Source organism: Hylobates moloch, unplaced genomic scaffold (assembly GCF_009828535.3).
Source record: "Hylobates moloch isolate HMO894 unplaced genomic scaffold, HMol_V3 SCAFFOLD_6, whole genome shotgun sequence".
NCBI classification, from domain to species: Eukaryota; Metazoa; Chordata; class Mammalia; order Primates; family Hylobatidae; genus Hylobates; species Hylobates moloch.
In genome coordinates this window covers 89,233,473-89,259,399 of record NW_026652281.1, presented here as the reverse complement: position 1 = coordinate 89,259,399, position 25,927 = coordinate 89,233,473, and the positions used below count along the sequence as shown (strand labels likewise).

At 36.4% G+C, this 25,927-nt stretch overlaps 1 protein-coding gene across 6 annotated transcripts in view; it reads left to right on the top strand.

Moving 5' to 3' along the window:
* RPGRIP1L (RPGRIP1 like) overlaps positions 1 to 25,927 on the top strand; it is a 103,468-nt gene that overhangs the window by 36,112 nt on the left and 41,429 nt on the right. For all 6 annotated transcript variants that reach the window (XM_032157356.2, XM_058440989.1, XM_058440988.1 and 3 more), the window contains 10 exons: positions 1,503 to 1,642; positions 7,646 to 7,752; positions 8,059 to 8,109; positions 8,905 to 9,084; positions 9,966 to 10,083; positions 14,004 to 14,456; positions 17,868 to 18,019; positions 20,932 to 21,310; positions 25,460 to 25,650; positions 25,821 to 25,904. In XM_032157356.2, coding sequence (XP_032013247.1) covers positions 1,503 to 1,642; positions 7,646 to 7,752; positions 8,059 to 8,109; positions 8,905 to 9,084; positions 9,966 to 10,083; positions 14,004 to 14,456; positions 17,868 to 18,019; positions 20,932 to 21,310; positions 25,460 to 25,650; positions 25,821 to 25,904 — 1,855 coding nt within the window. The remainder of the gene's footprint in view (positions 1 to 1,502; positions 1,643 to 7,645; positions 7,753 to 8,058; positions 8,110 to 8,904; positions 9,085 to 9,965; positions 10,084 to 14,003; positions 14,457 to 17,867; positions 18,020 to 20,931; positions 21,311 to 25,459; positions 25,651 to 25,820; positions 25,905 to 25,927) is intronic.

The window sequence follows — 25,927 nt, the reverse complement described above, 5'->3', positions numbered from 1 at the left end:
GGCCATACGTAGAAATTATATTTGTTCTTTATTTTAAAAGCAAACATAAAAAGGAATATTATTTAGTATTTAAAGTACATATTTTATTTGGATTTCATTTAGGTCTAGATCATTGTACCTTTGATAAAATCAACTTAAATAATTGGTATATAGATCCTATATTTTGTTAAGGTTCCATAAGTGAAATGAGAACACTGATAGAAGAAACATGTCATATTTAGAGAAGCTTCCATAATTCCATTTATTTTCAAGGTCATGTTATCTTAAAGGCAGTAAAATATTCAAAATGTGAAATGAATACACAATTTTTCTCTTTTGAAAAGCTATGCCTCCCACAAAAGTATCTTTTTTGGGATAAAAACTGAAGACTAGTTGGGAGCAACATTAAGGGCAATTTCCAGTAATATGTTTCTTTTCCATTTACTTCATCATCAGTAAAAAACCAGATTTTATAAGTTTTTGTTGTATTTACTGGGCTTAAAATAAGTAGAATGGTCAAAGCTGCTGATGATTATTCAGTCATATCAAGCTTCATAGATAATGGTTTTCTGCTGAAATTCAGATCAAAGATCAGTTTTTCCAAAACCTGGCCATCATCTGGGGAGCTTTCTAAAAATATGAATACCTGGGCCCTGGGATCTTCATTTTAAAATCTCCCTAAGTGTCCTTACTGCAGCTGGCCTACTACCAGTATTTAGGTCAGCGTTTAGGAACCACTGGCGTAAACAAATGTTTATTGTACACTTTCTGTGCGTTGTCTAGTTATTTTTCAACCGGTTCTTTCTTCTGATATGCTGGGTCTTGATTATTAGCAAATTTTAACCATGGTTTAAACTGCTTTACTTTTATTGAGGAGTGGTAATTCTATTTTCGTCATTCTTATCAGGCACAGCACTGGTTTTCATTCCAACCATGTATTACAACTAAAACTGTTTTTAGCCTATTGTTTTTTGTTTTTTAACAAAGACTATATTATCACTACTTCTTAATCAATATCAGAAGTATTGTCTGGTGGTTCAATATGCTATCGTTTTGTGGCCAGTATTTTGTGAACATGTTATTATCACAGACTCTTTAAAAGTTTCACAGAATTAAAGATCAGGTGGAAAGTCCATTTTCTCTGTATTAAGAGGTTTGTATGTGGGAGAGAATGGTTTTGTCCGATGTCAATTGCTGAGGTTTGGAATTGTGGATTCCTCTGGAGTATGTACAGTATCTGAATTCCTTTACTAGTCCCACAAAAGCTGCACACTGCCAACTTTTCTGACTTTAGAGCTCTAAATTAAGGCCAGTTCCTTTGCTCATCCCACAAACTCTTTCATGTTCCCTAACCGCAGCCTGAGAAAGGCGCCTTGGTTTCAACAGCAGCAGAACAGCATATGTTTACTTAATTCCTAAGACATGATGACAGTGGTCTCTGTGCCACTAAAAGCTTTTCTCTTTATTATTTTCGGTTGAAGCTGATTTCCAAGCTTTCCTTGCATGTCACGTGTGTTTTGCAGTGCCTTCAGTGCTGCCCATGAAGAGCAATGGAAGTTAAAGGAGCAACAGCTGAAAGTACAGATTGCTCAGCTCGAGACTGCCTTGAAGTCTGACTTAACAGACAAAACTGAAATCCTTGACAGATTAAAAACTGAAAGAGGTACATTTGAAATAACCACTGCCTTACTCATTTCAGACATCTAATGTTTCTTCATTGAATCAGTCAGTACTTACTCTGGTGCCTACTGTTTGCCAGTATCCCTGCGATGTATGAGGGACAGACACAGTCATCCACTCTCATGAATTCAGTAGTTGCTCAAAATTTCTCTTACTCAGCCTAGTGTATATGCCAAAAGAATTGCTTTTTCTCAATAAGCTATTCTTATTTAGGTTGTTTTTAATTGTTCAATTTTCCTAAATTCTGAGCCTTTCTTTACTCAACAGTTGACAAGTATTTATTGAGCACCAGTTAGTGCTAGGTACTGTTATAATTTCTGGGGATACAGCAATGAATAGAAACAAAAGTCTTTCCCTCATGAAATATAAATTTAATAGGGAGAAACTAACAACAATTAAATAAATGTGTAATATGTGAGGTGGTGGCAAGTGTAATGGCACAAAAACTAGTGTAAGATGACAGAGAGTGGCAGAAATAGTAGCTTGCCATTTTTGAGAGTTCGAATAGGGAAAATCTCTGATGAGATGTCTAATTCTACTCTGTGACAGTGACCTTAAATACCAGGAAGCTTTGTGCCCCATGCTAAAATAATAATCACTAATAAGTTTCAGTATAAGTAACAGATCTCATAGAAGTAAAAGAATTATAATTAAAGAAGTCTGAATTTTACTGTGTTACACACACATAGATATACACACAAATGCACAACAGGGGAAATGAATTATTTGCTTTAAGTGTTGTTATCTGTTTGCTCATGCCCTAGATAAACCGAGTCATGTGCTAAGAAGGTTGCTGCTTTTGAACACTTGCAATTCAGTTGCATGAGAATGTTTAAAAGTTTAATACACTCACTAAAAAACAGTTACGTTTCTAGTTAGTATTCTTATGTTTTTATTTAGACCACAATGCCATATTTCACTGACTATAAGGAACATTATCTTTTCATATTTTAACATCTCTAATATTGAGTTGCATCTTATAAGTGATGGCATTTTTAAATTTCAGTGTGACATTTTTTTCACATTTTAGCAAGTCTGAAATTGGAACACATCTTATAATCAATGGAGTCTTAATTTCAATGAAACACTCTAGGGCAATGTTTATTCACGAAGTGACTACATTTGATGATAGATTTTTTTTATGACTTTTTCTCTAGAAGACCGTGAGTGGAATAAAATGGTGATGACAGGTTTTCTGACCTGGTGGATTTTTTTTAAGTTTTCATGTCAAAAATACATACAGTTCCTGATTTTAACGTGCAGTATCAAATACCTAACAGAGTGCTTTGCCTTAGTAATTGCTCGATAAATTATTGTTTAGGTAAAAATGTGGAAGTGCTCTATGTTCCCTCTCTCTTTTCCAAGAGCAGATAAATTGCCCATTCTTAAAGGGAAAGGAAATGAAATAAACCGTTTTTATTTCTGTGTTTTCTGTGTTTACTTAGATAATCAAGAATTCTAAAGCTGTTATCTTTTGGATATCTGAACTGATCTTTGCAAAGAAGCTTTTCTTAAGGAGGGTAGAATCTTAGTATTTTTGTTAGACCTGTTTATTGTCGTTGAATTAATTCGGAGGGTTCTTACTAAGTATTACAGTTCTTAAGTTATTTTAGTTTATCTAATTTATTCCTCATCTTTTTTACTGGCTTTTTTATTATTTGGGAATTTTTAAAATAATAAACATAACTCATGTACATTATGAAAAAGTCCAGTATGTAAATTAGAAAAATCAATCCCACAACCCACAAAATATTAGCAAAATAATCACTGCTAATATTTGATTTATGTCCTTTCAGAGTTATTTCTAAATGATAGATATAGTTTTATAATGTGCTTTTTTTGCTATATTGTAAAATCATTCCTTAATATAAATCTACATCAGAATCATTTATAATGGCCGTTACAGTTTTCCAGTGTGTGTATGTACCATGGATTATTTAACAATCTTGTATTGAATATTTAAATAGCTTCAGTTTTTTTAAGTATCATAAACAGTATCTTTCCACACAAATTTTTACACACTTATCCAATTATTTTCCAAAGAACAATGCTAGAACTGAATCTTTACTTTTAATGCAACTATTACTTTCCAGTCATTTTTGTTTGAATACCTCAGATTTACAAGTCTAAGGATTTAAGTTTTTGTTTCTTTGTGGGAATGTAACAGTGGGTTATAAGAAAAATATTACAGCCTTTAACCATTTCTTCCAAGGAAATAATACACAAAAAAACCAAAACTGTCTATTTTAGAAAATCTTTTAATATTTAGAAAGTTCCATTTTGTATTACAGATTTTGAAATTGTTTAATTTTACTTTGAAGTGTCTTCATACATTTACCTTCTCATGTATCAAGTGTTCTTTGCTAGAAGATGTTTCCCTGGCTTCTTGTAGTCATTCATCTAACTGGCAAATTATTTTTAGAGAATACTCACCTCTTTATTCAAGGTACAAATTAGTTTCAGATTGTGTGAATATGTGGGGGAAGGATATGTAAATGCAGTTTGCATTTGGTTAATGCTTAAATTAACTGCATGTGTTTAAGGGCTTGCTTTTGAAAGTTCCTTTCTATCTTTAGCTGAAATGCATAATTCAGCATAATGCGTATGGTTATATTGATCACAGCTGAAGATATTAGCACAAAGGCACTCTGAAAATTGTTTAGTTGAATTGTTCTCTGCACTCTGCTTATTAATGGTGTGCTGGAAGAACATAATTTTAAAAGAGTGAAATGTTATCTCATTTGAATAAAATGCTGTTTAGCTTAACCTGCTTTTTGTCAAATCATAAGGTAAGGAGGTTATTTTTCATCTTGTACAGAGTGCTTTGATTTTGCCTATTATAATTCAGCAAGTATATTTCCTCTTTGAACTATAGCATTTCAGTACTTTTTAAAGACCCAGGAGTTATGTCCCAAATAAACAGTTTGAGAAACGAAAAATGTAGTGGATAATTCTAAATAAAATTCAGTAGAAGATAAGTTACAGGTACTCAGTAATGTCTTCTCCCACTAAGTTACTTTTCCACTAATAATGCCCTTGTTTAAAAAATATCAGTGAATGGAGATATTGTTGTTGAAACAAAAATTAGGAAAGGCTGGAAACATTTAAATAAATAAGTTTATTTCTACCTAATAACATATAGGAACCCTGCTCTGAAAAATTGAAAGAAAAGGAAAACTAGAACATAGAAATAATAATCAAAATACAGTGTGTCTGGATAAAGATGGAACAGTCATGTCCTTTACACTTTAGCTCACCCTTAGAAACCCTAAAATGTTTTGCTGGCCAGAGAATAAAATTATATTATCCTCAGTACCTTTGTTTTTACATACTTCGGACTATATTTGCCTTCTTTTTGTTACCTAACCATTCTATCTAGATGTTGTTTTAATTTAATCAACATACAGAGTCCCAATTACTTACTCTATTCTCTAACAAAAAAGTTAATCTCATATAAATCCATATTTATTATTCATCTGAATTTTTAGTTTAAAGACAAGTATTTAACCTATACCTTCAAAATTTTTAAGTATTGTTCACATTTGGATATTCTTTTCTTTTTTCTTTTTTTTTGAGATGGAGTCTTGTTCTGTTGCCCAGGCTAGAGTGCAGTGGTGCGATTTCGGCTCACCACAACCTCCGCCTCCCGGGTTCAAGCAATTCGTCTCCTGTCTCACCCTCCTGAGTAGCTGGCACTACAGGCGTGCGCCACCATGCCCAGCTAATTCTTGTATTTTTAGTAGAGGTGGGGTTTCAGTATGTTGACTAGGCTGGTCTTGAACTTCTGACCTCGTGATCCACCCACCTCTGCCTCCCAAAGTGCTGGGATTATAGGCGTGAGCCATCGCGCCCAGCCTGGATATTCTTTTCTTTAGTAAACTAGATATAAGCAATTTATACTCTAGGATAACCTTTTAATCTTCTATCAATAAGACAAAAGTTTTATGCAGTATATTTAATTTTTTTTTTTTTTTTTTGATGGAGTCTCACTCTGTCCCTCGGGCTGGAGTGCAGTGGCGCGATCTCGGCTCACAGCAACCTCTGCCTCCCGGGTTCAAACAATTCTCCTGCCTCAGCCTCCTGAGTAGCTGGGATTATGGGCACGTGCCACCATGCCCAGCTAATTTTTGTATTTTTAGTAGAGATGGGGTTCACCATGTTGGTCAGGCTGGTCTCGAACTCCTGACCTCGGGATCCACCTGCCTCAGCCTCCCAAAGTGCTGGGATTACAGGCATGAGCCACTGCGCCAGCCTTGATATTAAAATGTCTCTGTATTGCCTAGGATCACAGGTTTTATTTTTTTATTTTTCTATTTTTTTACTTTTTAGACTGCCAAGAATTATATGACATTAAAAACATCCAAATTTATTCCTGTGTAATTTAACATTTTTATTTATATGTAGTATTTATAGCTTGAGAACACAATGCCTTATAAAAGTCAGAAACATATTTTTGTTTAAAATGCAGTCAGTATGCAAATGCATTTGTGCAAAGAATTCTTGGCAAATGTGTTCATTTTTTTAAGAAAAGGAAACAAAAATGTACAACATAAATTGAAGACTTAGGATAAACATAAATGGTTGAGAGCAGAATGAAATTGGTAGAGATACTTTAGATGACATGGCTTAGAGTTAGTCCACAGAGAGTCAACAAAGGTGGATACCTGAGTGCGACAGTGAGCTCTAGCAAAGAGTACACTTAAGAATGTGAGATTATCAAATACTGTGGATTTGTTCGCTAGCTATTATGCTTTTTTAAAAAAAAGCTAAACATGTTTAATGCAGGGAGTGAAAAATTAGTCTCTTTATGAATTTGCTGTCTTCTAAATTCTACTCTACCCTCCTGCTTGTGGGTCATAGCAACTGAGTACCTAGACAAGCATAACCATTATTCCATTTCTTAGCACTAGCTCCAAGTCCATTCCGACTGATTAGTAGCATGAAGTCAGTGAATAAAGAACATATATGAATTTATTTATTTTGGGGGGACAGGGTCTTGCTTTGTCGCCCAGGCTGGAGTACAGTGGCACAATCATGACTCACTGCAGCCTCAACTCCCCAGGCTCAACTGATCCTCCCACCTCGGCCTCCCATGTAGATGGGACCACAAGCATGCCCAGCTAATTTTGTTTTAATTTTTTTTTTTTAAGAGATGAGATCTCCCTGTGTTGCCCAGGCTTATCTCAAACTCCTGGACTTAAGGGATCCTCCTGCCTCAGCCTCCCAAAGTGCTGAGATTATAGGCATAAGCCACCGTGCCCAACCCGTATGAATTATTATTGATACCACCATGCATGGCTTAAGAATCCAGTCCTTCTAATGTAATAGACCTATTGGAAGTATGGTTGACTAAATACAGATTCAGAATTTCCTTACTTTTTAATTTTTTTATTATGGATTTAGAGGGTACAAATGCACATGGGTATATTAGATAGTGGTGAAGTGTGGACTTTTAGTGTAACCATCACTCGAATAATGTACATTATACCCAACAGGTAATTTCTCATCCCTCACCCCCCTGCCATGTTCTGGAAATTACCTTGTTTTAATAAAAATACTGTATGCTAAGTTGGGAAAATAAAATTCAAAGATGTCAATTAAAAAACTAAAAGACAATTTTTTTTTCACATGCTTTTCAGGACCCTTAATAAGTAAGTAAAAAATCATAGATTTAGAAACACATTTTCTCAGGTATTTTAAATAGAACATTCCTTTGAAGTCCCAGAGGCCCCAATTTCCTTATATTAATACTGTGAACTTATGTCTTGGGTTTTTGATGAGCAAGTGAATCATATGGTAGACACATGATAGTGTTCGTTTATTCCTCATTCCCCTGCTGTCTTTGTCGAGTGCTAGCTCAGTTTCCTTTCTGACCAGAACAATACTAGATCAAGATTGGTGTGTAACAGGAATTAAAGTAATTTGAAATGTGTTCTTAAACCTGATTTTTACTTACCTTTCCAATTGTGTGGACTTTATTTTTAAGATCAAAATGAAAAACTCGTTCAAGAGAATAGAGAACTACAGTTACAGTATCTGGAACAAAAGCAACAACTCGATGAACTTAAAAAACGCATGAAATTGTACAACCAGGTGAATTATTTCCTTATTTAAGAAATAAAACTCAGAATTTTTATCTCAGTATTTTATGCATAGAGAAAGCACTATACTACAAAGCAAAAGAATACAGATACATTAATTACTCAGTTTATTAACTCATGCTATCAGGTAGTTTATGTTCCATAGGGACATTTTGAAGCGCTGGAATGTCTTGTAGACTTAGTTTGTTAGTTCATGGCATCAGTCAGTTTACGTTTCATGAGGATAATTTGAATCTTGGAATGTCTCTTGTATTTTCCATTCATAACTCATTGTGAGCTTTTACTTAATCTATTGCAGGAGAATGATATTAATGCTGATGAACTGAGTGAAGCTCTCCTACTTATAAAGGTAAGGTTCTGAACTTCATCATGATTTTCATGTCTGCATACAACTGTTTCAGCATAATGATGACCCTTATCTGTAACCCTTACATTTGGAGAATGAATTATTCTTGCATCTTCTGAAACTTAGTACGTCTTTTACAAATATATATGTAACATGTCAACACTACTAAGACTCAGGAAAGTGGTCAGGTGACATTTAGTTATAGCATATACATATTTCATAATGACATCAAAGTTTCATTAAACCAGACCTCAAAAACTCTCATTTAAAGCACTTTCTTTAATTATAACAAACATTTTACTTTTATCTACTTCACTATTTAACTCATCAACAATTTTCTGCCCTAAGAGACCTTGATGCACACCCTGTTAAGGAAAATATTGAATTATAAGTACCTCAGGAAGATAATTTTTAATTCTAGAATATTCTGTTATTTACAAGACACACAAAAAACACTTCTTTCCTTTTAAATAACAGTGTAGATTTTAATCAAATGAAGAAATAAAAATAAATATACATGATTCTTTTATATGTCATAAAGTAACAAACTATTTTTTGATTTCTCTATAACTGTTCCAATTGTCTGTCCAAATATTTGAATTTGATTAACAGGTAAATTTCATTTTTTCCATCAGGAATGAAGCAGTCCTGATATATATATCAGGACTTCCTTTATCTGTTTTCAATTGATGAAATTGAAAATTGATGAATCAATGAATTGTTTATTGATACATCTATATTCATAAAAGCACATCTTAGAAATTTTTATTTCAGTCATAAAACATGTTTTTATTTTAGGCTCAAAAAGAACAAAAAAATGGAGACCTTTCCTTTTTAGTGAAAGTAGATAGTGAAATTAATAAAGATCTAGAACGCTCTATGAGAGAGCTGCAAGCAACTCATGCAGAAACGGTGCAAGAGCTGGAAAAGACAAGAAACATGCTAATTATGCAACACAAAATTAATAAAGATTATCAGGTAATGTAATACACTAAATGGGGAGAGTAATTTTTCTATAATATTCTGCTGATGATTTATTTTCTAAATACTGTATGTTATCACCTGTTATCTATTAACATCTATTGTAATCTATTAACATATCACATCTCTGGAATGTAGCCTTATAACTAGGTACTTAGTTAGAATAAATAGTTTTAAAACAAATAATGTGGGGGTTTTTTTGGTTGTTTTTTTTTTTTTTTTTTTTTTGGCAGAGTTTTGCTCTTGTCACCCAGGCTGGAATGCAGTGGCGCGATCATGGCTCACTGCAACCTCCGCCTCCCAGGTTCAAGTGATTCTCTTACCTCAGCCTCCCGAGTAGCTGAGATTACAGGTGCCGCCACCACGCCCAGCTAATTTTTATATTTTTAGTAGAGACGTGGTTTCACCATGTTAGCCAGACTGGTCTCTTAACTCTGACCTCAAGTGATCCACCCACCTCGGCCTCCCAAAGTGCTGAGATTATAGGCCTGAGCCACCATGCCCTGCCACAAATAATGTTTTTAAAGTCCCTGATTTTAGGGAATGAGTAGTGGCAATGAAATCACCTTTGTTAGCTTTAGCACATTCTGCAAGTGAGTTATAGTTATCCTGAAGTCATGCCATAACTGTATTGTCTTAGCTTTTAACAAAATGAAAACACATCTCCATAAAAGGGAATCTGGAGTTTTATCTTTCTTCTGATTTGTGAATATTGCCAAGCATAATTTTCTAAAGTGTAAGCTATTTGAGGTCAGGAAACCATGGTTCATAGCTCCTACTATTTCCAGGATCTAGAAAATGCTTGAATCATAGTTGCTTTGAATAATGAAAATAGAACTAATCATAAATATTAGAACTTATTATCTCTTATTTTGTAGATGGAGGTTGAGGCAGTGACCCATAAGATGGAAAATTTGCAGCGAGATTATGAACTCAAAGTGGAACAGTATGTTCATCTTCTTGATAACAGGGCTGCACGTATCCATAAACTAGAAGGTACAACATACACGATATTTTGGTCCACAGTAACTAGAGGAATGGATTTTATAACAGTTGATAATGTCATCCAAATCTGCACTTACAGTGTATTTTTGCTGTGTTTACCCCTAATTCATAGCTAGCTCACTGCAGCTTTGACCTCCTGGGTTCAAGCACTACTCCTAATTTTTAATTTTTTTGTAGAGCTTATGTTGCCCAGGCTCATCTCAAACTCCTGGGCTCTAATGGTCCTCCCGCCTCAGCCTCTCAGAGTATTGGGATTACAGGCGTGAGCCACTGCACCCGGCCTTGATTCTTTTCTACTCAGGAATTTTTAGTAATTCCCTACTGCTTTTTAAATTCAGTGTTGCAAGCAAGACTTCAAAGTACTTCATAAATTACTACAGTCTCAAATTTGCCACCACCTTTTAATTTCTCTTCTAAGCAACCTGTGCACCTCAGCCAAACAGGTCCTCCGCCTGCTCTTTGCAGATATGTCATGCTCAGGCCCACTGCCATGCCTTTTTTCTTGCTGTTTGCTCTGCCTAAACCTCCTTTCTACCATGATTCCAAGATACACACTTCCCCGCTTTGAAACCTAACACAATATTCACCTGTGCTAGGAAGCTGGTTCTAATTATTCCTAGCTATCTCTCTACTTGAAGTCCTTACAGTGATTTTTAGACTTTAGCAAGTAGGAAAATCACTTGAGGAACTCGTTTAAAATGTAGTTTCCTGGGCCCTACCCCTAGAGGTCCTGGGGCGCATCCTTTTTTATACTGTATTTAGAAGTAACTGCAAGCTATTCAGATGCAGGTGCAAGAAGACTACATGTTGAAAAAAACTAGCTCAGCACTTACCAACCCAGTTTTCTTCTCATGTACTCAAAAGCTGTATGTTTGGGGAGCATATAAGTGTTCTTCAGCTGTTGGAATTTTGCATATTCTCCATAACCACAATGTAAGTTCTACAGTGATAAGTACTTTGTCTCTCTTTCATGTCCATGTCCACTGCGTACCATACTTACTTCAGTGGTCTATGCCAGCAGTAATTTTACACTCTTAAAACTTATTGAGGTTCGAGAAGGCCTTTATTCGTGAGTTATACTTAATTGATATTTATCATAACAAATTAAAAGTGAAAAAAAGTTTAAATATTTTTAATTTGTTAAAATAATAATGAACTTATTGCATGTTAACATAAGTTACAGTACTTATTTTTTTAAGTTATAGTTTCCAAAACAAAAAAGCACTTCAAGAAGAGGGATATTGTTTAAAATTTTTTAAATTTTTAACATTTTGCAAATCTTTTTAGAGACTGGCTTAATAGAAAACAGCTGGATTTTTATATCTGCTTCTGCCTTTAATCTGTTATGATATCACACATCATGTAACCTCCAAGAAACTCCATTATACACTTGTGAGAGGATAAAAATGAAAAGGGCAGATTACATTTTACCATTATTATAAAAATAGTTGTGACCTCACAGATCCCCAAAATGGTTTCAGAGACCATCAGTGGTTTCCAAACCACACTTTGAGAAACTCTGATCTGGGTAGAAGAGCTCAATAAATATCTTTATCTGATGAAGCAGGGTTTTCCAAAACTCGAGCAATGTGTACCTTTTATTCCAAGTAGTACTCAATAAAAATTTGTTTAATGGAATTTTCTTGGTTAAAAGGGAGGTCACAGTGTTTGGGATTTTCATTCCTTTCAAGTCTTACTAAATTTTAACCATCATATTTTATCTGTCCTCTCAATTCATTGATTCACTCCATAAACATGATCAAGCCCCTAATGCATCCTAAGCAAAGTGCTGGGCAGGGAGAATACAAATAGGAAAAACCGAGGCACCACCCTCATGGAACTCCTAAGATGTTGACGAGTAAATAAATGCTTATGTTTTACTATGAAGAGTGTAAAGCTAAGAAAATCTAAAAGTATCAAGGAAACATCGAGGAGAGAATGCCTGTTTCTACCTCAAGATTCAGGGAAGACTTCGCACAGTAGGTATGGAGTCTTTAAAGATGACAGAATTCACTACTAAGTAAAAATAATATAAGGCATTCCAGGCAGTAAGCAAAGCAGGGAAAGATGCCCTAAATATGAAGTATTGCGGTACATTTGAGAAACTGCACCGTAGATCCATCCAATTGGAATTCAGGAAAGTCAAAAAAGGAGGAGAACCTGGAGACAAAGCTATAAGGAACAAAATTGTGAAGGCCCTGTTTTCACCCTGATTGATGAGGTAGAACCTTATTAACCTGAAGAACCACAGAGGGATTTTAAAGTAGGGAGTGATACACTCGGAATTGCATTTTGGAGATTATGCTACAGGTATTGAGGAGAAAGAGGAAGATTTGAAGGAAGGAAGCATTTTGAGTTCCATAATAATCTAGGTAGTAAACTGAAAATATAAAATTAGGTACAGTGGAAATAGAACAAGAACAAATGTGTTGAAGAGTTAGGAAACAGTATTGAATAGTAGAGACCCTATAGATGTGAGGCAAATAAAAGAAAAAGAGTTGCTGTTTTATGATAGTCTCAAAAAAAGAAAACGGGGAATCGAGGCTGACTCTCTGAGATCTAGCTTGGGCAACTGGATGAATGAATGAATCATCACTTGAGATTTAAAGTACAGAAATAGCTAGAAGACAATATGGGCTAGGCACTGTGGCTCAAGCCTCTAATCCCAGCACTTTGGGAGGCTGAGGCAGATGGATTACTTGAGGCTAGGAGTTGAAGACCAGCATGGCCAACATGGCGAAACCCCATCTCTACTAAAAGTATTTTAAAAATTAGCCGAGTGTGGTGGCAGGTGCCTATAATCCCAGCTACTCGGGAGGCTGAGGCAGGAGAATCGTTTGAACCTGGGAGGCAGAGGTTGCAGTGAGCCGAGATTCCGCCACTGCACTCCAGCCTGGGTGACAGAGTGAGAATCTGTCTCAAAACAAACAAAAAAACAAGACAGTATGATATATTCTGTTTTGAATATGTTGTGTGGGATATCTAGATAGGTAGAGGGTTAAACAAAACATTAGAAATATAGGAATGGAGTTGAGAAGATAAATATGAATTTAAAATAGTAATATGGAAACCTTTAGCATATTAATAATGACAAAAGTCATAAAAGTTGATGAGATCACTCATGAGAATATGTAGACTAAGAAAATAATTAAAAACAGAAGCCCAGAAAACTAGCAGAGGAAGAAAAATCCCAAAAGAATGAGAAGAAGGATAGGAGGAGAAGCAGAGGAGATGACGACATGGAAGCCCAGGCAAGACAGAGTTCACTAATGGGAGATTGTCATCAGTGTCGAATGTAGTAAAGAAATCAAGTAATACAAGGATCAGCATTCATTGCATCTAGCAATTAATTGATTACTGGTGGCTTTTTCTGGAGCAGTTTCACAGAAAAGCAAGGCAGATATTCACGTTGGTGTTATTTGGTTGGCCTATGTATATAACGGTGAAACCATCATCATGATCGGGATAATAAACTTATCCATCACTCCACAAAGAAGAAAAGTATAAATCTTAATAAGTTAAAGGAAAGGAGGCGGCAGAAAGAGAGACTGACTTTATAGTAAAGAAGACAATGGGTGGAGCAGAGACAGGGAAGCAGGTGAAATCCAGGTAGTTACCTCAGCTGTTCATTAAGAGGGCTTTTTTTCTTTTGATATTTTTCTCCCCTTTTTCCTGGCTTAGGCTATATTAAAACTGAAGTTGCAATTTTCTTGCCGCCTAATAAGTGATGTCAAAACAGAAATGATAAATTTTTGTACGATAAAGTATTATTTACAGAAAAACAGTGTAGTCATAGAATTTAAAACAGAGACTGTTCACCAGAAGTACTCATTCTTACCACTTCAAAAGCCAGTTTTCATTTTCTTATGTCAATATTTCGAAATCTTTAAACTGTGTGTCTTCTCTTGCAGCCCAATTAAAGGATATTGCCTATGGCACCAAGCAGTACAAATTTAAATCAGAAATCATGCCAGATGACTCTGTTGATGAATTTGATGAAACGATCCACTTAGAACGAGGCGAAAATCTATTTGAAATCCATATCAACAAAGTAACCTTTTCTTCTGAAGTTTTACAGGCATCTGGAGATAAAGAGCCTGTCACTTTCTGTACCTATGCTTTCTATGATTTTGAACTACAGACAACTCCTGTAGTGCGAGGCCTTCATCCCGAATATAACTTCACTTCTCAATATCTTGTTCATGTTAATGACTTATTTTTGCAATATATTCAGAAGAATACTATCACCCTTGAGGTCCACCAAGCTTATAGCACAGAATATGAAACAATTGCAGCATGTCAATTAAAATTTCATGAAATTCTTGAAAAAAGCGGCCGAATATTTTGTACAGCAAGTTTGGTTGGTAAGTACAATGTATAAGCTTTGGGTGTTTGAATTACTAATTTGGTTTATATATCGTTATGGTACTCTACATTACTATCTTTTCTTGTATATTAAAGGTGCCTTTAGAGCAAGGACAACGTTCTTTACCCACAGTTAATTGGACTATCTTAAACGTCACTGATGCCAAGCACAGTGGCTCACTCCTTTAATCCCAGCACTTTGGGAGGGCGAGACAGGTGAATCACTTGAGGCCAGGAGTTCAAGACCAGCCTGACAAATACAGCAAAACCCCGTCTCTAGTAAAAATACAAAAATTAGCCAGATGTGGTGGTGCATGCCTGTAATCCCAGCTACTTGGGAGGCTGAGGCAGAATTGCTTGAACCTGAGAGGCATTGGTTGCAGTGAGCTGAGATGGCGCCACTGCGCTCCAGCCTGGATAACAAGAGCGAAACTCCATCGCAAAAAAAAAATGTCATTGTTGATGTCAGTACAATGACTATTAATTTTTTAAAACTTTTAACTTCAGATGTTTCTCGTATTGATACTCTGTTTGGCTAAATTATGTAATTTATTTATAAATTAATTTATGTATTGAACTATGGTTTAAGTTCATAATAATAGTTTAAATTATTTATAGTTTAATAGTTATAACTATTATAAATAATAATATAAGCTATTTATAAAATTATTAATTTTTTAAGACCTTAAGTTATCACTGTTAGTAGGCACTGGGAATACGGTGGTCAGTGGTAAATAAGACAGAGAAAACTACCCCCTGTAGCTTACCTTCTAGAGAGGAATACAGGCAATACAGAACAGTTAATCAGAGCAAGAGGCTAAAGGGAGAAATGTCAGGTTGCAAATTCAGGTAAGGGCTTCTCTGAGGGAGTAGCATTGGTAAAGAATGAAGATCCATGCCAGGATCCAGGGAAAGGATGTTTCAGGCAGAGGCAATAGCAAGTGCAAAACCCTGAGGGAGGAGCAAGCCTGATGGTGGGAGGAACAGCAGGAAGCCCAGTGGCTGCAGCAAAGGGGGGATTCAAGTGATAGGCAGGGCCAGATCATATTGCAGAGCCTTGTAGGTCAGAGTGAGGAGTTTGGATTTTCTGGGCTTTTAGAAAAATCACCCTGAGTGCTGTGGAAAGAATAGTCTGAAGCAAGCAAGAGGGAAAATAGGACCATTCGCAGGCTATTGCACTGATCAAGGAAAGACGATGGTGGCTTGGATTAAGATGGTAATGAAAGTGGCGATAAAAAGTAGTCATATTCAGTACATATTTTATTAACTTCTCCTTCAAGATTTGCTTATCAGTTGAATGTGTGATAATGAGGGAAATGGATGAAGTAAGAATTTCTGGCATCAGCAGCTAGAAGGATGGTGATGCCATTTACTGAGATAGGGAAAACTGGGAAAGGAGCACATCTGATAAAGAAAATCAAGAATTCTGTTTGGACAAGTTAAGATTGACCCACCTATTAGACATCCAAGTGGTGATGTCAGGCTGGTGGCTGGACACACTAATCTGAAAGTAAGGGACAGAGATATAAAAGTGGGAGTTGTTAGCATATAGAATATATTTTAAGCCATGAGCATAGATAAAATCACATAGAGAGTGAATGTAAATAAAGGAAAGAAGGTGGCCAAGGACCAAGCCTTGGGAAACTCCAAAATTAAGGCTTCAGGAAGAGGAGGAAAAGCCAGCAAAAGAAACTGAGGATTGGCCAGTGATGTAGGAGGAAAACGAGTCTGTGGTGCCCCAGGGGCCAAGTGAAGAAGGTATTCGAAGAAGCAAGGAGGGTGACTTAGGGTCTTAGGATGGATTTTATTTTATTAATTGAGTGATTGATTGCATAGGTAGTATATTCACATGACTCAAAAATCAAAAAGACATCAATGTCTACCTCCCTCCCCTTTTCCTTAGCCACTCTGGGTCCCCTCACCAAAGGCTGCAGATTCTTTCAAAGATTTTTGTTTGTTTGGGGTGTTTTTTCATTAAGCCAGGGTCTCACACTGTTGCCCAGGCTGGTCTCGAGCTCCTGGACTCAAGCAGTGCCCCCACTTCAGTCTCCGAAAGTGCTGGGATTACAGGCATGAGCCTGTAAAGAAAGATCTTTTATGCATATACAAGCACATATATATTACATTAATATTATTATTTTAGGACTTATTTTTAAATGATGACTTCTGTCATAGTGTGTCTTGTGCTGCTGTAACAGAATACCTAAGTCCAGTATCAAGGTGTTCACATCTGGTAAGGGCCTTCTTGCTGCAACATGGCAGAAGGTTAGAGGGTGGGAGCGAGCAAGAAGGGGTCAATCTCAGCCTTTTATAATGGCACCAATCCTACCCATGAGGGTGGATCCCTCATGGCCTCATCACCTCTTAAAGGTCCTACTCGTAATACTCTTAACAATGATAATTAAATTTCAGCATGAGTCTTCGAGGGTACAAACATTCAAACTATAGCAGGCAGATAGTAAGTCACATTTGTATGCTGATGAGAATGATTCATTAGCAGGGAAAAAATTGATAAAGTAGGAGAGAGTAGGGGTAATATTTGTAATAATCTGGTGTGTTCAGAAAAGTTTGTGTATAGAATATTCTCTATTTGACAAATATTAAGTAGCCTTTATATACTAGTCCCTCTAGTAGGAGTATATTGGTGGAAATTATGGCCCTTGCTCTCAAGAAACTTACGGTGTATTAGAGAAATAGCCTGGTGAACAGACAGGCCAAAGCAGTCAGTGCCCTAACAAGGACATACAACGTCCATGAAGGAGGCACAGGGCTCTACTCTCCTGGGAGCCACACAGAAAGTCTTCCCCATGGAAGAGAGATGAAGAGCTGCCTGAGTTGAGAGGAGTACTGAGGGTGTGTAGGGCAAACATCGTGCAAGGGTGTACTGCATGGGACATGTATTTGGCATAGCTATGACATTTTCCCTTATGCTTGTGAGATAGTCTAGAAATGGGAAGGTGCCAAAGATGTCTTGAAACTTGAATTAGAATGTGGAATGTCATATTTATAATTTTGAGGTTTCGTATTGTAAATGTCAGACAACATTGAGTGCAAGTTGTTTAAAAAAAGTATTATACTATAGCATCAAAAAGAATCCGTGGAGTATTTGATTCAATGTTTAGATTTTTAAAATATATTTCAGAAGGAATGAAATAGTACAAATTGGAATATCTCAAACATACTTTGATGTAGTTCTTTAATAATATTTAATATACAATGAAACTCATACTTCAGAAGTAACTATTTTCTTCATCTGTTATTTGCCAATCTCACATCATTTGTGCAAGTCATATTATTTTACTCAGCATAAAATGTATAGTTTTAATGCATAACACCATTGATGTGTTTTTACTGCTATATATTTTAATATATGAAACTATTTTAACCTTGGGTTATGTATTGATTTGTAGGAACAAAAGGAGACATCCCAAATTTTGGCACAGTGGAATACTGGTTCCGATTAAGAGTTCCCATGGATCAAGCAATTCGACTTTATCGAGAAAGGGCAAAGGCTTTGGGATATATAACATCAAATTTTAAGGGGCCAGAGCATATGCAGTCGGTAAGCTCATTTCGCTTTAAGACCCTTTTACAACATAGAAATTTTATAATATTTATTTATGTGTCGTGCTTTAAACTAAAATCATTTTCTTTCACAGCCATCAAGTGGCTTTTTTTAACTTTTATTTTGAAGTAATCATATATTCACAGGAAGTGGTAAAAATAGTACAAAGAGATCCCCTGTAACCTTCACCCAATTTCTCCTAATTGTAACATCTTGCATAACTATAGTATAATTTCAAAATCGGGACAATACTATTAATTAGGCTACATACCTTACTCAGATTTCATCAGTTTTTACATGCACTCATGTGTGTGTGTGTGTGCACGTATGTGTGCAGTTATTCTTTGCAGTTTTATCACATGTATAGATTCATATAACTACCACCACAACCAAAATACAGAGCTGTTCCATCAACACAAAGAAACTCCCCTGTGCTACTCAGGACACTTTTGAAAAATTAATCATCATAATACTGCTGTCACACATCAAAAGAGTTTTGTTAAAAATTTCTACTGTTAAGGAAATAAACAGCCATTATTGGACTATCAGTTAGTGTACTTCCAAATTATTTCCTCATGTTAGGTTTCTGAAGTGCAAAGTAGAATAAAAAATTAATATTCTCTTTCTGGGAACTTGGAATTTAAATGCAATTCCTCAGGGCGGCATTTCCCAAACAATGTTTCATGGAGTCTTAATGACCATATTTTCATATTAGTTCCATGATCCAATAAATGCAGAAGACCTTGAATTGAGCAAGGTTAAATAGGATTCTTTACTTTAGGAGTTGTCATATATAATATGAATCTTTTTTTTTTTTTTTTGAGACGGAGTCTTGCTCTGTCGCCCAGGCTGGAGTGCAGTGGCGTGATCTCTGCTCACTGCAAGCTCCGCCTCCCGGGTTCATGCATTCTCCTGCCTCAGCCTTCCGAGTAGCTGAGGCTACAGGCGCCTGCCACTACGGCCGGCTAATTTTTTGTATTTTTAGTAGAGACAGGGTTTCACTGTGTTAACCAGGATGGTCTCGATCTCCTGACCTCGTGATCCACCCGCCTCGGCCTTCTGAAGTGCTGGGATTACAGGCATGAGCCACCGCAGCCTGTAACATGAATTTTAATAGGCAGTGTAAAGTATGCACTCACATTGAGTAACAGAGGGATAAGATATAGTAGAAACATTTGGTATGTCTGTTCAAGTCATAATTATCTTACCTCTTTTTTTATGTGGAACTCCTTCACCTCCAATCCATGGAGCTGGGCTCCCAGTGGCCAGGTTTGTGTTAGTAGATCCCATTTTCTTTCACTCCCCACCCTATTATAACTAATGATTTCGGAATACCCACTCGACCCCAGTTGAGCCAATCAGATTCTGCCCTCTGAGATCAGGAGAAAGCAAGACATATCTGGAACACGTAAAATTGGGGGCTGTAGGCAGCCATCATCTACCATGTTAAACAGCGAAGGTAGCACAATGGGTCTGAAGAAAGAGAGTAATGAACAAACATACAGAAAAAAATGGAGATCAGATGGAGAGGACATTCTGCTGGTTTCTAGGCCACTGCCTTCTGAAGGCCCAACCACGTTTCTACTATGTATTCCATGAAATATGCCTGTAACCTTAAAGTCCTTTTTTGTTGTTTTTGCTAGATAGAATTAGTTGCTATGACTTTCAGGTAAAGAAGCGTGACTAATATCACACTGATTTCCAAACTTAAGAAAGAGTGCACCTGCTTCCAGAGACCATCTTTCTGGCCAGTATTCCTTACAACGCACTTTGAGAAATGCTGTTACGGAGATGGGAGTTAGAAATAAGGAGACCACATTGTTTGGTTTTGTAGTTTAAAGCTTTTTAGACTCCCAGATTCTGACTTGAATAAGTTGTTTCCTGGTGGAATTTCAGCTCTGGTGCATAGATTGAAGGGGAGAAGTGGAGGTACTTTTTCAGTCATTCCTCTCAGCCTTCTATTGCTGAGGGCAAACTAGCCCTGGGAAAGCAATATTGTGATTCACTTCTTAGGTTTCTCCTGTCCACACACCAGATTTGTCCACTAAGGAGATTATGACGACAGCTTTATTTTTTCCTCCTCCAATAAACTTCTCATGGAGTCAGGGTCCCAGATGTTCAATCCAGATTCAGAAATGCAGAGGGATGCCTTTGTGGAAGGTAGAGACTCCAGCACTAAGCCAAAGCACAGAAACACTAGCATTTTCTTTGTTCCAGATCACATCAGCCATGGAAGATTTAACAGTCAGCATAATACTTTTCTAAAATATCTGTGTGCCGTCCATCTCAGTAAGAGTTCCAAAGGAACCATAGAGTAGTTTCCGACTCTACCTAGTAACTGCTTTTGTTCATCTCTCTCCTGAAGTATCCTCCCGGTCCTAGCTCTTTTTCCCTTCAAGGTTTATCTCTGACTCTGTTCTCATTTTCTCATAACAGTTAGACTTTGTTATACTGGCTAATTTGGCCTCAGGTATCTGCTTCCTCAAATCCCAACGGTTCAGGATGAGGGCCACCCAAATATAACAGAATCATTACTCTGGGTGGGCGGGTGAATGTCTTTTAGTTAGGACATTCGTCTGTGGACCCATTGCTCACAGTAGTCTTTAGTTATCTAACAGAATCGAGGAACATCAGATTAACATTTGTCTTGGTTTTATTTGATTTTAGCACCAATCTCCACATGTATGCTCAGTCTCCAAGGTTTATTGCTAATAACAGAATCATCTATTCACACATGTTCTAGGGAATATTGATTTTCCATTAGAATAAAAGTTTATTTTACCAAGAAATTATGAAGTGAAAATACACAGCTTTTGTCATTGACAAAATTATCTTATTTGGGGCTTGGCAGCTGCTGTTCATCTTTTAACCGTATTATTTCCATAATATAAATATGTATGTTTTTCCAGTTAAGTCAGCAAGCACCCAAAACTGCTCAGCTCAGTTCTACAGATTCCACAGATGGCAACTTAAATGAACTTCGCATTACAATAAGATGTTGCAACCACCTGCAGTCCCGAGCAAGCCACCTGCAGCCACACCCATATGTTGTGTACAAGTTTTTTGATTTTGCAGACCATGATACAGCTATCATTCCCAGTAGCAATGATCCACAGTTTGATGATCATATGTATTTCCCAGTGCCAATGAATATGGATTTGGATCGATACCTTAAGTCAGAGTCTCTGAGTTTTTATGTTTTTGATGATAATGATACCCAGGAGAATATTTACATAGGAAAAGTCAATGTGCCTCTGATTTCGTTGGCACATGACAGGTGTATCTCAGGTAAGCCTATGTTCTTGAATCTATAAAATTGTAAAAACAAAACAAAATTATACCTTAGTGTTATGGATATGATTTGTTTATAACTAATCATCCTAACCTCTTCTCAGTCTTTAAACTTTAGGCCTATATTACTATATTTTAAAAATTATTTCCTTACTAGTTGCTCTATGTGCATCTTATCCCAGTCTACTTAAAATTAATACTAACTTAATGGAATTAAATACTGAAGGTATTTAATTAAATATTTAATTCAATTAAAATATAGAAAATCTAATATAATTTCATTCTCTCATCTCCTTTTTATAATTATTATCATATATATGTATATAGTATGCCTCTCTATGTATTATATACCAACAATACAGTGTTGTAATCATTGCTTTATAAAATCTTATATTCTTTAAAGAAGTTAAGAGAAGTAAGAGAAGGGAGAAAAGATATAATTATAGAAGACTTTGATATTTACCTACATATTTGCATTTTTGGTATTCTTTATTTCTTCCTGTAGATTTGAGTTACTGTCTGCTATCAGTTTCTTATTCCAATATAGCTCCATTTCATTCTCCTCCTTTGTGCTATCACCATATATATTTTGTCTTCCTATGTTATGAGCCCAACAATAGAATTATTGTTGTATGCAGTTATCTTTTAAATCAATTAAGAGGAGAAAAGATAAAATGTATATTTATACTGTGTTTTGTAATTACCTATGTAATTACCTTTATTGTTCTCTATTCCTTTGTGTGGATTTGAGTTACCATTTGGTGTCTCTTTCCTTCAGCCTGAAGAACTTCCTGTGATATGTCTTGTAAGTTAGGTCTACTGGCAGTGAATTCTCTCAATCTGGGAGGATTCTGTTATCTGGGAATGTTTTTATTTTGATTTTGTTTTTTGAAGGATAGCCTTGCTGTATATAATATTTTTGGTCAACAGTTTAGTTTAGTTTTTACCTTTCTGCGCTTTGAGTACATCAGACCACTTCTGGCATCCATTGTTTCAGATAAGAAATCAGTTGTTAATTTTATTGTGGTTCTCTCATACTTGATGTTGTTTTCCAGGTTTTTCTATTTGTTTTGGCTTTCAACAGTTCTACTGATATGTCTAAATGTGGATCCTTTTGCATTTATCCTACTTAGAATTTATTGAGCTTCCTGTCTGTAGTGTAATGTTATGCACCACATTTGGGGAGTTTACTGCCATTATTTTTTCAGTTATTTTTTTCTCCTCTTTTTTTCTTCTCCTTCTTGAACTTCCAGTACATGTACCATATGTTGGTATGTTTGATGGTTTCCCCACAGGTCTCTGAGGCTCTATTCATTTTTGTTCATTTTTCCTCCCATTCTTCAGATTGAATAATCTGTTCTAATCAACCTGCAAGTCCATTAATTCTTTCTTCTACCAGTTCAGATTTCCTGCTGAACCCTCTGTTGAATTTTTTCATTGCAGTAATTATACTTTTCAACTCCAGAATTAGGAGTCTCGCTATGTTGCCCAGGCTGGACTTCAACTCCTAGGCTCAAGCGATCCTCCTGCCTCAGCCTCCTGAGCAGCTAAAACTACAGGCACATGCTACCACACCCAAACATTATAATCTCTTACTATATTCCCTATTTGATAAAACATTATCATTATACTTTCCTTTTAATTCTTTAAACACACTTTCTTTCAGTTCTTTGAACATATGGATAATAGCTGCTTTGAGATCTTTGCCAAGTCTAACATGTGGTCATCCTAAAAAAATGTCTATTGATGGTTTTTTTGCTGTGTATGCAGTACATTTTCCTGTTACTTTGCATGTCTCATAAGTATTTTGTTGAAAACTGGACATTTTTGGATAATATATTGTAACGTCATTTCCTAGGTGGTTACTGTTGCTATTTTTGTTTGGCGACTTGCCTGGACTATTTCTGTAGAATCTGTTTCCTCTGCTGTGTATAGCCACTGATGTTTCAGCTAAGTTTTGTTTCTTTTTTTCTTTTTGTTTCAGTTTTAACCATAGGTCAGCATAGCTTAGTGGTCAGTCAGTGATTGTTCAAAGGTGTGCTTAAACACCTTGAGCCAGTAGGTTTCCACCTGTCGCCTATGGGTCAGTGTGTGGCATGGAGGATGCATTCAAATCAAAGTTCAGTCTACAAGCCTGCCTCAGCTTTTACTTTCCGAATTGACTAGACCTCTCATTCAACCAGGGACAGATAGCTTACCAGGGTCCTCTTTGATTTCTCCTGAGCATTTACACAGCTTTGTGTGTGCCCATAGCCTTCCACACCACATCATGAGCTATAAATAGGATCTTGTCAAGGCCCACCTCTTTTGTTTTTTTCTTTTTTTTTTTAGATGGAGTCTTGCTCTGTCGCCCAGGCTGGAGTGCAGTGGTGCCACCTGGGCTCACGGCAACCTCCTCTTCCCACGTTCTAGTAATTCTGCTGCCTCAGCCTCCCAAGTAGCTGGGATTACAGGCACCCACCACCACACCTGGCTAATTTTTGTATTTTTAGTAGAGACAAGGTTTCACTACCATGTTGGCCAGGCTGGTCTCAAACTCCTGACCTCAAGTGATCCACCTGCCTCAGCTCCCAAAGTGCTGGGATTACAGGAGTAAGCCACCGCACCCAGCCAACGCCCACTTTTGATATCTTATTCCTTGGATCTCCCTTTTAAATTGTTGGCTGGCCTTCTGGTGTTTTGGCTTGCCCCAACCAGTACTGAGACCTCAGGCTGTCTGTGATGTTGACCTTCTCTGATTGTTTGCCACTGAGGTTGCTGTTGTTTTTAACAATGCCTCTGGGCATGAAATTATCTATATTTTGTTCCACATATAGTCAGCACCCTACAACAGAGGCTGCCAGTCCTCTTAGCCTATCCTAGCCTGGCAGAACTTCTCCAAAATGGGAGTAGGGGAGAAAGGGTAGGATGAGAGCAGTCCCACAGATTCATACTGTTCTTACTGAGGTGGAGTTGATTTTCTTGAGTAAATGCTTCTCCATTTATCCAGTATCTTTGATCAGTTTCCAGACTCCTTAAATGGTTGTTTCTGACCATTTTGTCCAGTTTTATCATTTTTTTGAGAAGATTTGCTGAGCTTTTTACTTAGCCATTCTGGAAGTCTTGCTATGCCTATAAAAGTTTATCACCTCATGTTCTACTTATATCCTTTTATCCTACCCAAAGTCTAGAGTCTGGGAGGTTTTTTTTTTTCCAGCCAGCCATTAAAAGGAGTATAACACTTGAGAGCAAAGTAAAGGATACTCTTAAGCAAAAGCTAACCCTTGAAATTTAGGTTTAAGCCGGTGCCTGTAGTCCCAGCTAACTCTGGAGGCTGAGTAGGCGGATGGCTTGAGGCCAGGAGTTCAAGGTGGCCAATGTGCTATGATCGCATCTGTGTATAATCACTGCACTCCAGCCTGGGCAACGTAGTGAGACCCTGTCTATTAAAAAATATATAAAAAATATATAGAGATTTTTTTTAAGTCAGAGATTTTTTTCATACCCCAAAATCCAGTGCAACTATTAAAATTTGAGACTCAATATAACAGATTCAAGTTTCTTTTGTTACTGCTATTTGTTGTAGATGGTCCGTTTATTTTATGGGCTTTTTCTGTGCTACTATTAACTTGGAGTGATTTAATAAATCCCAACAAAATATATTTAAAATTATAATAGAATCATATGGTAACATAAAGATTCCTTTAGATGTGTAAATTATTTGAAATTTTAAAGTATTAATATATTTTTCTTTAGAGACAAGCCACCAGCCTTACAAAAACTTTCAAGTCAAAATGGAGGATACTTGAGCCTTCACGAAGGAAGGCTGAGAATTCTGAATGTCTGAATTTAATTTCAGTGAATTAAGTTATTTTTAAATTAATTTTCTCATCTTTGAATCGGTATTATCTTTGAGGCCTTAACTTCTGAAGGAAGTCTACTTGAGAGATGAACCTGTCATAGATCATTTTGTCTTTATTTTACTCTCTAAGCCATCTGAATTCTGAGTGAAAGCCAAAATTATTTTTAAAGTAGGGGGTACAACCACCTGGCTAGTTCAGTCGGTAGAGCATGAGTCTCAAAGTAGGGAGTAGTTGTTTGTTCTTTTAATTCTTACAGTAATAAAAGTTCATTCTAGCATTAATTAAAATTGTTGTAATTTGACAGGAATATTTGAGTTAACAGACCATCAAAAGCATCCTGCTGGCACCATCCATGTTATATTGAAATGGAAATTTGCTTACCTTCCACCAAGTGGATCAATAACAACTGAAGACTTAGGAAATTTCATTCACAGAGAAGAGCCACAAGTTGTTCAAGGACTTCCTCCAGCATCCTCTGTTAGCACACTAGTTGCAGTGAGTATCAGTGACTTTTAATTTTTTTACAAGTATAAAATTTTGAATATAAAGCTTAAGAACTAAGCTGCCACCCCCACCAAAAAAAATAATAATAATAATAGCTAAAGTCTTATCTGAAATCTAATGGTCATCATACTCAGTCTGAAATATTGGTTGGTTTGTCTTAGGCACCAAGACCTAAACCAAGACAACGTTTAACACCTGTAGATAAGAAGGTATCTTTCGTGGATATCATGCCACGTCAGAGTGATGTAAGTAGTAGACACTGAAAATA